At 41.6% G+C, this 12,213-nt stretch overlaps 1 protein-coding gene across 1 annotated transcript; it reads left to right on the top strand.

Annotated features, from left to right (window-relative positions):
* The first annotated feature begins 291 nt into the window (after nucleotides 1–291).
* Nucleotides 292–9,645, top strand: BRI3BP (BRI3 binding protein). The gene is made up of 3 exons (XM_034791210.1): nucleotides 292–598; nucleotides 2,481–2,583; nucleotides 4,799–9,645. Exons 1-3 carry the CDS (start codon nucleotides 314–316, stop codon nucleotides 5,215–5,217), a joined length of 807 nt encoding a protein of 268 aa, XP_034647101.1. The 5' UTR covers nucleotides 292–313; the 3' UTR covers nucleotides 5,218–9,645.
* Nucleotides 9,646–12,213: the final 2,568 nt, after the last annotated feature.

Here is a 12,213-nt window from a genome sequence, read left to right as displayed (position 1 = left end):
TGTGTGTGTATTGCACTGTGAGGTGAGGGGTGTGCAGTGTGTGTGTTGCGCTGGGAGGGGTGTGTATTGTGAGGGGAGGGGTGTGCAGTGTGTGTATTGTGCTGTCAGGGGTGTGCTGTGTGTGTCCCGCCGCTGAGCGGTGCCCGTCACTCTGCCGGGCGAGGGGCGCCCTGCCCTGAGGGCTCCCCGAGCCGGGCTCGCCGGGGGCTCCTGGGTGGGCGGGCGGCCCCGAGGCACAGGCCCTCGCACTCCGCCTCCCGCAGGGGGCGCTGCAGCCGGCGGCTGACTCCGGCGCTGCCCGCCTGGCGGGAGGATGCTGGGAACGGCGGCCACCGGCTCCTGGCGGTCGGGCGGCAGCGCGCGGCGCCAGGTGGGCTTGGCCGGGCTGAGCGACATGGCGGCGCGAGGCAGGGGGCGGCTCGTGCCCGGCCTGGCGCTGCTTCTCCTGCTGCTGCTGGGCGAGGTGGTGGGACCTGGAGCCTGGGCGGCCCGGAGCCGCGGCGCCGACAAGCAGAACAGCCTCCGCCGGGCGGCCAGCGGCATCTACCAGGGGGTGAGCGGCCTGTTCGGCGAGGAGAACGTGCGGGCCCTGCAGAAGGTGAGACACCCCCCGGCGAGCCCCCGGCCCTCCCATGGGAGCCCCTGTAGCGGGGTGAGGAGAACGCGCGGGTCCCGCGGGCGATCCCCCACCCCGCGCAGCCGCCCGCAGGCTCCCTCCTCTCCTTCCCGTCGCAGGCCCCGAGCAAGCCCCGCAAGTCCCTGGGGGACTAAGGCTGCCTGGGAGCCGCGCTCGGGGTGGAGGTGGGTGGAAGCGGGAATCGTTGAAAGCACCGCGGAGGCCGCCTGCCTTCGTTGCCTCCTCGCCCCGAAGGGTCTCCTGGTTGCGTGTGACGAGGCTGGAAGGGGGGAGGCCTGGTGCGTGCCCGTTTCCATGTGGTTTATGAGCCAATAAACAGCTCCCCTCCGCGCAGACGTTCTGCCCCCCGAAAACTTCAATGAGACCCCATGGTAAGGATTAACCAGCAGAAAAGAGCCTTGACAGGGACCAGGGGCTGGACGGGAAGAGCCCTGTGAGCAACTCAACGCAGCAGCGAGCTGTCTGGCTCCCTCTGTGGGTGGCTGCTCTGCGTGTCTAATCCACCAGCTACTGGCGCAGGTTCGTGCGGCTGAAGCAGTGGGCAATGACTTTCATATTGTGACCCTCTGACCTCTAGTGCTCTAAAGCCAAGAAAATCCGGGTTTGGGAACGCCTTAGCATCCCAAGCAAAAATTGAATGAGAAATCCTTAGCCGCCTCCTTGTTATTACAAATAGAAATGTGGATGAATGATTGAACTAGTGCTGGGGGAGTAAACTAGAAGCGATAGTCAACAATTTATACAGAGCATATAGTTCTGTTTTGTCACCGTTCTTTTTGAAATACAGTTACATAATTGTTTGTATTCAATACAGTAAAGGATCAGAGGGAAGGAATCAAGACACCTGAGCAAGGAAAGAAGAAAATGTGTTCAGATAAGATTGTTGAAATGGAGAAGGAGGAAGGTTGAGCTGAATGTCACTAGGAGGCCAGGAGAAGGTTCTTGCACAATAGCTGGCAGTATGTTAGGGAGCAGCATGGAAGATGCAGGTGCTAGATTAGAGGAAGCAAGCTGAGCCAAATATCCATCTTTTTCATCTATAATCTTGATAACTTTTTGTTAAGGAAGTTTATACTGACAGTCTTCAGAAGACTGCCACTACAATGGCAAAATTTGGACCTGAAAACCTTTGGAGTAACTTCTACAGCAGTGAAGGCAGTACCATTGAGAGAATGCGGGTGTTTTTTCCACAGTGTTGTCTGCCCCTTCTCAGGGATTCAGGTCAAATTCTTCAGGGATACACACAAGGACTGAAATAAGACTAACAGTATTGTAATCTTCAAAACAAATTTAGATTAGGCTGTTCCCAAAGGAAACCAAATCAGCCTTCAGGTGTACTCATTTTCTCATTCAGTCTTCTAACTTCACAATTCTCAATCTTAACTCCCTCTGTATCATAGTAACATGAAGGTATGTTAATTTACTGAATTGAATGAGTATAATTTGCACTGTCATTAAAGTTTTGTGTAGATCTCCAACACATTGTTTATGTACCTGTTAGGTTTTCAGTAAATATCTGAGAATTGCATTGAAAGAGTTTTTGGTTTTCACACACCAGTTATGAACCTGTTGCAAATAACACACACATGAACAAGCAGGCAAACAAAAACTATGTTAATTCAGTTTTTCCTGTGATCTGGAAGGGAAGAAAGATTTGCTACATTTATTTTTAAATACTTGGAGGCACTCAGATACTATGGTAAAGGGAAATATATATGTACCTTGATTGATCAATCAGTGATGTATATATATTTTTAGATGTACTGAAAATTGAATAAACAGCATAAACCCCTCAAGGTTGATTTCCAATGGCCATTCTTTACAGTAGCATTTTATTTTACAGTTTTTCTCTAGGCTGACAGAAAGATTTGTTTACGGTGTGGATGTATTAGTAGACACCTTCTGGAGAATATGGACTGATGTGCTGGATGTTCTTGGAATTGATGGTAAGTGTGATGTCTGTTAAACCCAAAATTATGCAGATAATCCTTATGGATGTTTTTACAGGTATGGGAAGGATGGAGAATATTAATAAGGTATGTATTACCTTTGCATTTGTATTATCTTTGATACCTGTTTATTACATGCATTTCTAAATCATTCATCACCACAGTTTCTGGGAGCACTTTCAAGGTTTACATTTTGTCATTAATACTTCCAAACAAAAGAAGTAAAACAATCCTGCTACTCTGCATTCTGTAGCTTTGAAGCAGAGAATGGAAAGAAATCTGACCAGTGAGCTAAAATCCAAGATCTGATAATTCACGGAGTTGAAAATCTGGGCAAAGAGATGTCTTGCATATCTTTCTAAATCTGGATGGGTTAGTGGTTAATCTTTGTTCTTCACTGGCTGTTTTGAGACTTGTGACTGGGTGTCATCCACTAACGAGAATGGAGAGGACAGTTTCTAGAGCACCTAGAGTATGCAACTGTGAAGGCTGGTTTAGGCAGCTACCCCTTCTAATGTGTTGGTAGGGACTATTTCCCACCTCTAGTTTGTTTCTCCTTTTCTTACAGTTTAATCCCTCAAGTTCCATCTATCCCAACTCTGCTCTAACACTCCAGAAGTGGGTGAAGTATATTGGTAAAGCAATATGAGAAAAGCTTTGCACTGCAGTCAGGACTCAACACTGCTAAATTCTCTGGGCAGGGGTCTGGAAAATAAAACTTTTAAAGGATTTGTGTAGCTTAATCACTTTACTGTGTTAGCATGATGAGGATGCCTTGAAAATATTTCTCTGGAGCGAGGACAGTTATTGGAAAGTTTTCCTTAGAAAAGAATGAAAAAGGTCTGCATAATTTTTCCTGGTATTTTCACGTGTTTTTTTTTCTGGCCTTCATTTTGTCTGTTTCCTTTCCTGTACCTAAGTTTTCTCTTGTTTTCCCTGCTGTTCATTTCTGCCTTTTCTTACTGCCATTTGAGATACTTGTAACATTCTTAATGCTAAGTCTGGTCATATAGAGCACTCTGTAAATGTGACTCCTTTCCTATCTGTAAGAGAGAAAAGAAGACCCATGCTCCTGGGGGTGCTGTAAATCAGACATTGGGGCTGGAACAGGGGCCTCTTAAGAGGATTTTTATCTACTAAGTTTGTCACTTAACGATGGAAACCATGTTGAAGTTAATGGAGCACTTTTCTATAATGTGCTTTGCAATAGTTAGGTTAGACGTGGAGAGAACATTCTACTACTACTATCTTTTTTTGGTTTGACTGAATGCCTAGCTTTTCCGAAACCAGGGCACATTGCTGTGGCTTGCCCATATGCTCTAATATGGTGACGCACTCGTTTGTGCTTATAAACCTTGCCTAGGAAATAGCACCTTGCTCCGATGTTGTGTGAATTTTGAAGGAAAAGTTTGGGATATTTGGCTCTCTGATGACGATGACTGTGCTTGTAATCCATAGAGCAAAAAATCGACACTTTAAAAATTAAAATAATGTTTTTCCAACTAAATTATTTTTCTAATGGTTCTGGGATCTAGACTCCACGAAGCTGAATAAGTTTAAGCAGTCTTGCATGCATATGGAGTTCCTGTCATTAATTTCTTTACATGTTGTCATTTTATTGCTGATCATTTTATCAGATGGAATGGGATGAGGAAGAAGTCCAAAGGGTAAACTGAGAGTTGCTGCAGGAAAAGAAATGTAGAGGGGGAAAAGGAATGACACACAGGGAAAGGGTAGGGAAACAAAGGAAGATGGGGGCAGAGGGAGAATGAAAAGAAACAAAGGGTAGAAATAGTCGTGATCTTAAAGGTGGATGTACTATTCTGTTGTGTGATGCTGAATGCAGGTTAACAAATAATATCTAAACATTGTTACTACATGAAGGCCATATTTACCCTTGATCTTCGTTCTAAACTTATGTCCTGGACTAGTATGGCCCTCTCTTTAACTGAAGTGAATTCACTCAGTCACAACCATAGAAATAATGTAGTGATTGCTCCTTTATGAAAGGAGCACACAGGGGTACATATATATTTATAATTATCCAGTACTTTGGTTATTCCCCCCCCCCCTTTTTTTTTTAGAAACCGCAGCCTTGAAACTTCTGCAGATATATGGCCCTTCACTAGTTATGCTCACAGTTTACACTTACCTTTGCCTGATGTAATTAAACTATCTTTTAATTTCTCATAAATTTGTTTTTATTTTTCAGCTTCCAACCTGACTCATTATTTCAGCCCTGCAGCAGTTGCCAACAACCCTACCCGTGTTCTTCTGCTGATTGGTGCTGTTTTACTTGCCTATTGGTTTTTGTCTGTCTTCCTTGGATTCTTCTTCTGTGTCTTACATATGCTGTTTGGTCGCTTCTTCTGGATTGTAAGAGTTGCTCTGTTTGCCCTCTCATGTGTATACATCCTCCAGAAGTATGAAGGAGAACCAGAGCATGCAGTCTTGCCTCTGTGCTTTGTTGTAGCAGTCTACTTCATGACTGGGCCTGTTGGATTTTACTGGAGGAGAAACAGCAGCAGCAGCCTTGAGGAGAAGATTGACCATATTGACAGTCAAATTAGACTTCTGAACATCCGTCTTACTAGGATAATGGAAAACATGGACAGAGCCAATGACCAATGAAATAAAACCTATAGATCACTTTACACCAGCTCACTAGAAGGTTACTAAGCACTATCTCATTGAAAGTTACTAAGCAACAAAACATCACATGATAAAAATGTGCAATGTTCAAACTTTAGATCATGTGTTAAGAAGAATAAGAGTAATTTATCTAGACTATACACTCAGAAACATTATACTTGTAAAATAAGATATGAGATGTTAGCTGTATATTCAGAGAATTTTATCCATGACTAGAATTTTATCAGTGAAAACGCTTAGTTTTACAAGCATTTAAAAACATCTTTTTTGTAGAATTTTTATAAAAGCAAATTGAGTAATCTATTTAAAATATTGAAGCTGAGCTGATCATTATGCAAATTTGACATTAAAAAAAATCTTACTCAAGCTACCAAATGTTTTTCTTGAGAAGTAGTGATTGTGGGTCCACGTTTTAAATTTTTTTTTTTTTTTTTTTTTTACAAAGTTGTGAGCATTCTAATTTACTGTTGACTTATTTCATTTCCTGAAGTTGCCTTTTCATATAGTATGAAAAATGTTCTCACATTCAGGCCAAAAAATATCATACCATAGCTTTCAATGGCAAGAAGGGAGTTACTTCATAAATCAGAAGCCCTTTAAAGCCAGTCCAAAATGAAGAACCCATAACATTCTACAGGTATGAACTTTTCTTTCTTAGTTTTTCATACTATGGACTTTGCCGTCAGTGGTGGGGTTTTTTTGTTTTTTTAAAATGCAGTTTAATAAAACAAAAATTGCTATGAGGATAAGAAATGTAGTGTGCTGGCAAATTTTCAGTGGCTGAGTAGTTTATGTTTGATCTTCACCGTAAAGCATTTTCCACATAGGAGTGCATAGCAAGAAATGATTTTTTTTTTTTTTTTAAATCTCAGGACCCACATGCTTCCTCAGAACAAAAAATGCAGCAGATAAAATACTTCCAAATGTATTGTTGCTTAAAGCTTTCTCAGGACCAATAAGCAGCAATAAATCTATCTTGAGGAAGATCTGGATTTTTTTTCTAAAATTTTAAGTCTTATGGGTGCTTTTTGCTTGAAGTCCGTGTCCCCAGTGGATCTTTGGGGAGGTCAATCACATTATGGAGTGTGTATAAAATAGGGATTATTTCAAAGTGATGTTAGAGAGCTTTGAAGCAACTTTATTTTGGTGGGTGTATGTATTTGTATCCTCATCATGCTAACAAGCTAGATCATTATGACACTGACTTTGTAAGATTTCTTGAAGTGTGTTGAGACAAAGGTAACCTCAGGGAAGAAAGTCTGAGAAATCATTTAACTTTTGTAATGCAGTGCTTTCAAGAGTGTTCCGGGGATGTCTGGTGGGAAAGCATTTATACCATAGCAATGAGCACAGTATAAATACCTAAATAGGTAAAATGCACCATCATTACAGAAGAACCTGTTTCTAATATTTTTAAAAAGCTGTGTTAACATCTGGTGCTGAGCCAAAAACTGCTATTTCACGTGTCCCTGTTTTCTTCAGAGGAATTGCATATAACCACCTAAGAAGAATTTGGCATTCTGTCTTCAACTTGCCAATTTGGGATTTAACCAGGATTGTAACATTTCATTGAATTTTCATTGTAAATTTCCTTTTAATTTTTAATGCTGAAGTATACAAGACTATTTAAAAAATGCATGTTACTTGCCTAATCTCTCTTTTGGTCTGTCATATTGAACATGTATTACTATGATTTATTTTTAAATCCATATTTATGGGCATTTTAAAATGTAGGGTTTTTTGACCTTTGGCACCAACTTGTCAGTGATCACTTAAACTTAGTTAGTTGGTATAATGTGCAATTGACAGTATGTAGTGTGAGCCATTTTAATCCGTCATGCCATCTGGGTGGCCACATATGCAAATGCAAAAACCGTGAATCCTTACGAAGTTTTTGTTGAAAATTGCGAAGTATCTGATTTAACCAAAAAAAAAAAAAACCCCAAAAAACAAACCAGCCCTTGCCTATAAAACAGTAAATAAATTGTATGATTATGTGCAGGCTTCCAGATTAATAATGTTGTATTTAAACTTTTTCCTTCATTCTTATACTTTAAAAACTAGGTTAGGGTCCCGCAGGCTCAACCCCGTGAACTCTAATAGATGTAGTGCTATTGATATCAACGGGACTATTCACAGTAAAAATCACTACCCTCAGTAGTGCTTGTAGGATCAGGGTACAAAGTAGACTCTTAAATTAGGTATTAAAGCCCCAATTTAGCAAAGTGCTATGTGAATTTTGGGCCTAAGGACTGAAGCCTGCAAACAAACCTTACTAGAGTATATAGTTGCACTGTCTTCAATGGGACAACCGGGGGAGAAGGTGACATGAGTCAGTTTTGCATAACTGTGTCCTAAATAAAGAAATACAGGGATGTGTAACTGTCACCTGAAGTCTGTACATTCATGCCTGTTTTCTATTAATATGATTTATATTTTACATAAAATGTTTATATTTTAGGTAATCTATATTTAGTATTGAGGATAAAAAAATATAAGAATAACAAGAGTTGCATATTACATAATTACATTAAAATGTTACCATAAAATTTACTTTTGGATTATATTCATATTATTCCCATGTCTTTTTTTTATGTCACTTTTTTAGTTTTTGGTAAAAACAGCACTTTTGTGTCAACACTCTTCTCCCAAACTTGCCCACTCTGCTGTATGCAGGAAAATATATTTTTGTATTTACTTACATTCCATGCAGAGTGAAATGTTTCATTTTAAACCCAGTAGAAAATTTAAGATGTTATAAATAGACAAGACAAATATGCTTAGGCAGTTTATTTAAAATTGGCTATTTTCATCAGTATTGTTTCCCAATATTCAATTATCTCAGTGTATAGTCTGCTAACTTCAAAAGTAGTTATTTTGAAAGAGCACAAACAAAAATGATTGTATTTGAAAATGCTCTGAATTTAATGTGCACAGTAGTTAAAATGTCTTTGGAAGGCTAATCTGGTGGTGTATTTCAGTTCTCAAGTTACTTTTGTAAATATATTTTACAAATACTTTTCCATACAAAATTATACTGTTCACCTACTAGGCTCTTCTACTCCATTCTTCATAAGTCATTCCATAGGCAGTGACTGTGTTATACTGCCTTTTATGAGGGCCTCAGGGCACTTTACAAAGATATGTAATCATTCCATTTTACAGATGAGTAAACTGAGGCACGGAGTTTGAGTGACTTGCCCACGACCACACAGCAAGTCAGTGGGAGAGATGGGAATAAAACCAGATCTCATGATTCCCAGTACTTTGCTCTAATTACTAAATGGCTCATTCTGAGATGGGCAGTAGTATCTTTGCATTCTTTAGCATAGTTTAACAAATCCTGTCATCAGTTCTAGAGGCTAGTAATATTAAACTGCTCCTTTTTATTGTCTTGTCTTCAGCAGATACTTAGAAGAATGTCACCTTACTTTATTGATTGACATGATAGTTTATGATGGACCTCAAGCTGTCTGGCTTTAACAGAAATTCCATAAAGATCTTAAGTATTTATATGTCATACTTTAGGGTCTAATATTTGAAACTACTGTATGTATTTCAATACATCAACATTCTGCAAAGCTTTACATTTGTAGCAATTTATCTGAAAGTACACACCTCACCTGTAGTTCTGTTTTGTATTCAGAATGTAATGTTTTCAAAAGCGGTATTGAATGTCAGAGTACAATGTACAAAATCTGGTGTAGCTCAGTACTGTACTTAATAGTGTGTTCTTCAAATTGTGATTTGCTTTTAAAGACTTGTTGCATAGTTAATGTGAAAAATAGACTCAGTACCAACCTTAGCTTTTTGATGGTGTAAAGTTTTTTAATGTGATTTGCCTCACATACTAATAATGCGTTTTTGGCAGCTAATGTTACTGACTGTAAGTTCTACTTGTCTGTTTTTTGAGAATAAAGATTTTATTGTATCTGCATGTATTTTAAATTTTTGGATAATTCCCTTGAACTGTGACTACAATTAGCACATTAAAAATTGATCTTTCTTCTTTTTAACCAGGAATTATATTTGCTATTGTAGCACTAGTTTTCAGCACTGATGTCAGTCATTAATTTCAAATCCTGTTTTGTACATGAGGTTTAAAGTTTAGATCATGTTTAAATTTGTGCAAATTGTTATGTAAAATTATTTGTTCAGAAGAAAATGGTGTATGCATACTTTTGACATATGACCCTTAAGGAAATATTGGATTTTGCTGATATTTTAAGTAGTTATGAATATCAAACATATTTTTACAGAGCTATACATGGCTTTATTTATTACTTCTCTGCCCACCAGATCAATGTATTATGTAGTTAACTATTTGTAGACCGATTTCACAAGTGAATTATGGTATTGTGACTAAGCTTAAACAAAATAAATGTTTACTGAAACTTTGCACTGAGATCTGTACTGCTCTTAAGACTGTTCTGTTGGAAAGCATCTGTTTGGAGGAAAGTAATTTTCTGGAACTCCAGTCTTGTACTATTTGCAAAAGAGGTAGGATGGCACCGGACTCTGCAAATTAGAGAAAATTTGCATCATACATCGTTTGTGATGATAACCCTGCAGCTTAAAGCCCTTTAAGCGAAGCAGACGCGTCTTTATTTTTACCTATGCTATACAAGTTGTTGCAAACCTCTGTCCCTTGAGAGTTGCCCGTAGTTCTGTTGATAGTGCTCTAGGACCATTACCCATCTAGTCTGTGGAAAAGTCACAAAAGACTAAAGAGGGTGGATCATTGACCCCACAGATTTTACAGCAGCAATGCTTCCTCCCCAACCCTGTTCCTTTCTAGCACTATTCCATGGCAGCAGGTGCCTGTTGATTTGTCAGTGCAGCAGTACTAATTTAAGAGTAGGTTAGATAAAATGTCTATCAGGGATGGTCTAGACAGTATTTGGTCCTGCCATGTGGGCAGGGGACTGGACTCGATGACCTCTCGAGTCCCTTCCAGTCCTAGAATCTATGAAATGGTGGGGGCGTGTCCTTCAGGTGCACTTTGTTTGCGTCTGTCAGCCTGCTGCCTGCATGGGGATGTCTGAGCGGGGTGTAGACAGAGCCCACAGCCCTGTATAGGACCTGACCGGTCTGGTTGAGATCCTGCATTTACTGGAGGTCTGGTAACAGCTTACTGCTGTGTGCACGGGGGGGCTCTCAGGCCCCCATGAGACAACTTCTGCGTTGGTTGGCTGGGGCAGGCAGATCAGCATGGGTGACATCTGTTCGGCGCGGGTGCGCGGACTCCCTGCTGGCCGTTTGGCTTGTCCCCGCTGAACCGCCGCGAGCTAACAGCTGCAGCCCCCGCACCAACGGTCTAGCTCCGCCTGACTCTGGCGGGAGGAGGCGGCGGCCTGTCCCCGGGGGCCAGGGCCTATGGCAGCCCGAGTGCGGCCCCCGCATCCCAAGCTAGGACCTCCCACAGCCGGGGCGCGCGGCGGAGACAACGCGCGGCCAACTGCACGCGGGAATTTCAAACCCCTTTTCCCCGCCCGACCCATCCCTCCAGCCCCGCCTTCTTCTCTGACGTTAGCGGAGGGGTGACATTACCTGGCGCGAGGGAAGCTAAGCAGGATCCTATGAGTGTGGCCCTTGGAGGGGAGACTAAAGGGGGCGGGGCAGGGGTTGGGGGGGCTTTCTGCAGTTGTGTCCTTGGAGAAACTTGTCCCAGTCTGGGGGACAGGGAGAGCTGTACCACCCTGCTCCTGAGGAGCACTGCAGTGTTGCTAAATCTCTTGATCTTAATCTCTCTCAATATTTGATGGTTTTATTAACACTCCCCCCCATGCTGTCTGGCTCATGACTATGAGTGCCACTGTCTACGTCAGGGCAGAGACCCCAGACTGGGGGGTGTTTTATAATTAGATTTTACCAAGCCAGTAACAAATGTGAACTCCTGGGTCACTATAACACTTAACCATGGAGTCAAAGACAGTCCCCTTAGACTCTCCAGTCTATCTTGCCACGCAGACAAACTGGACTGAGTGATAAATGGTCACTTACACAAAACACATAATAAGTAATTTGCTCCCAGTCTCAAGAGGCCAGTCACTTACCCCCAGATCATTTGGTACCCTAGATCTTACACCAAAGACACCACCTATAGCCAATCCTGTAATAAACTATCTAAAGGTTTATTTATTAACTAGGAAAAATAAATGTTATTTAGAGATTAAAGTAAGCAAACATACACATGTAGGAGCCCCACCTCCTGCCCTCTTCTTCCCCTGAGGCCCCACTCCGTGCTCATCCTCTTCCCCCCAACACCCCACCCCCTGGCCAGGCCGCAAGCCGGAACTAGGCCATGGTAAGAGCTGCCCAGGGGAGCCCAGGTACCTGTGGAGAGCCAGAGTCCCTCAATCTGTCCTGGGCACTGGGCAGTGATGCCCAAGAACATCCCCTGTTCCCGCCTCCTGCAGTAGGGAATGATTCCTGTTCATGAATTCATAAGCTCAGAGCAAATATTTTCAAAGTTATGAAGCAAAACTTACATATTTTCTTATATCATGGAATACCAACATTACAAGTTAGATTAATGCATGCAGCAATTTACAAGCATTCCATAGAATCTAAACACTAAACACATTCTTGTAAGACTAATACTTATTTTGAGCAAAACTAACATACACGTGACCTGGTCTGGTCACCAGCTATGAGGTTGTCAGTTCTTAGCTAATGCCTGGGTAAGAGCTGGCATCTGACCTGCCAGTATTACACCAAGCTGGAAGCGTGTGATTAGGTGAGAATATCACCTTCTAAACAAAAACAGTCAATTTCTAGTCCTCATGGTTGTGGAGAAAAGCTTGAAAATGTGACCGTGCACCATAAAGCTTAAAAAAACAGAAACCAAATAAAAAGAACCCCAATTTTTTTTTAAATAAAATCTCATTATTTTTGGAGGTGCCCGACTTGTGATTTTTGAACACTTGGGGTTGGCAATGAGGCATAGGTACATATGAGAAGTAAGACGTTTGC

The sequence above is a fragment of the Trachemys scripta genome, chromosome 15, assembly GCF_013100865.1.
Source record: "Trachemys scripta elegans isolate TJP31775 chromosome 15, CAS_Tse_1.0, whole genome shotgun sequence".
Classification (NCBI taxonomy): Eukaryota; Metazoa; Chordata; order Testudines; family Emydidae; genus Trachemys; species Trachemys scripta.
This window is presented reverse-complemented; position numbering and strand designations above follow the sequence as displayed.

Excerpts from the sequence above, each read along its gene's own strand:
- BRI3BP (XM_034791210.1), top strand. The coding sequence starts at position 314 with ATGCTGGGAACGGCGGCCACCGGCTCCTGGCGGTCGGGCGGCAGCGCG. Across the intron at positions 599-2,480 it reads ACGTGCGGGCCCTGCAGAAG|TTTTTCTCTAGGCTGACAGA; the intron begins GTGAGACACCCC and ends TTTATTTTACAG. Across the intron at positions 2,584-4,798 it reads GGATGTTCTTGGAATTGATG|CTTCCAACCTGACTCATTAT; the intron begins GTAAGTGTGATG and ends TTTATTTTTCAG.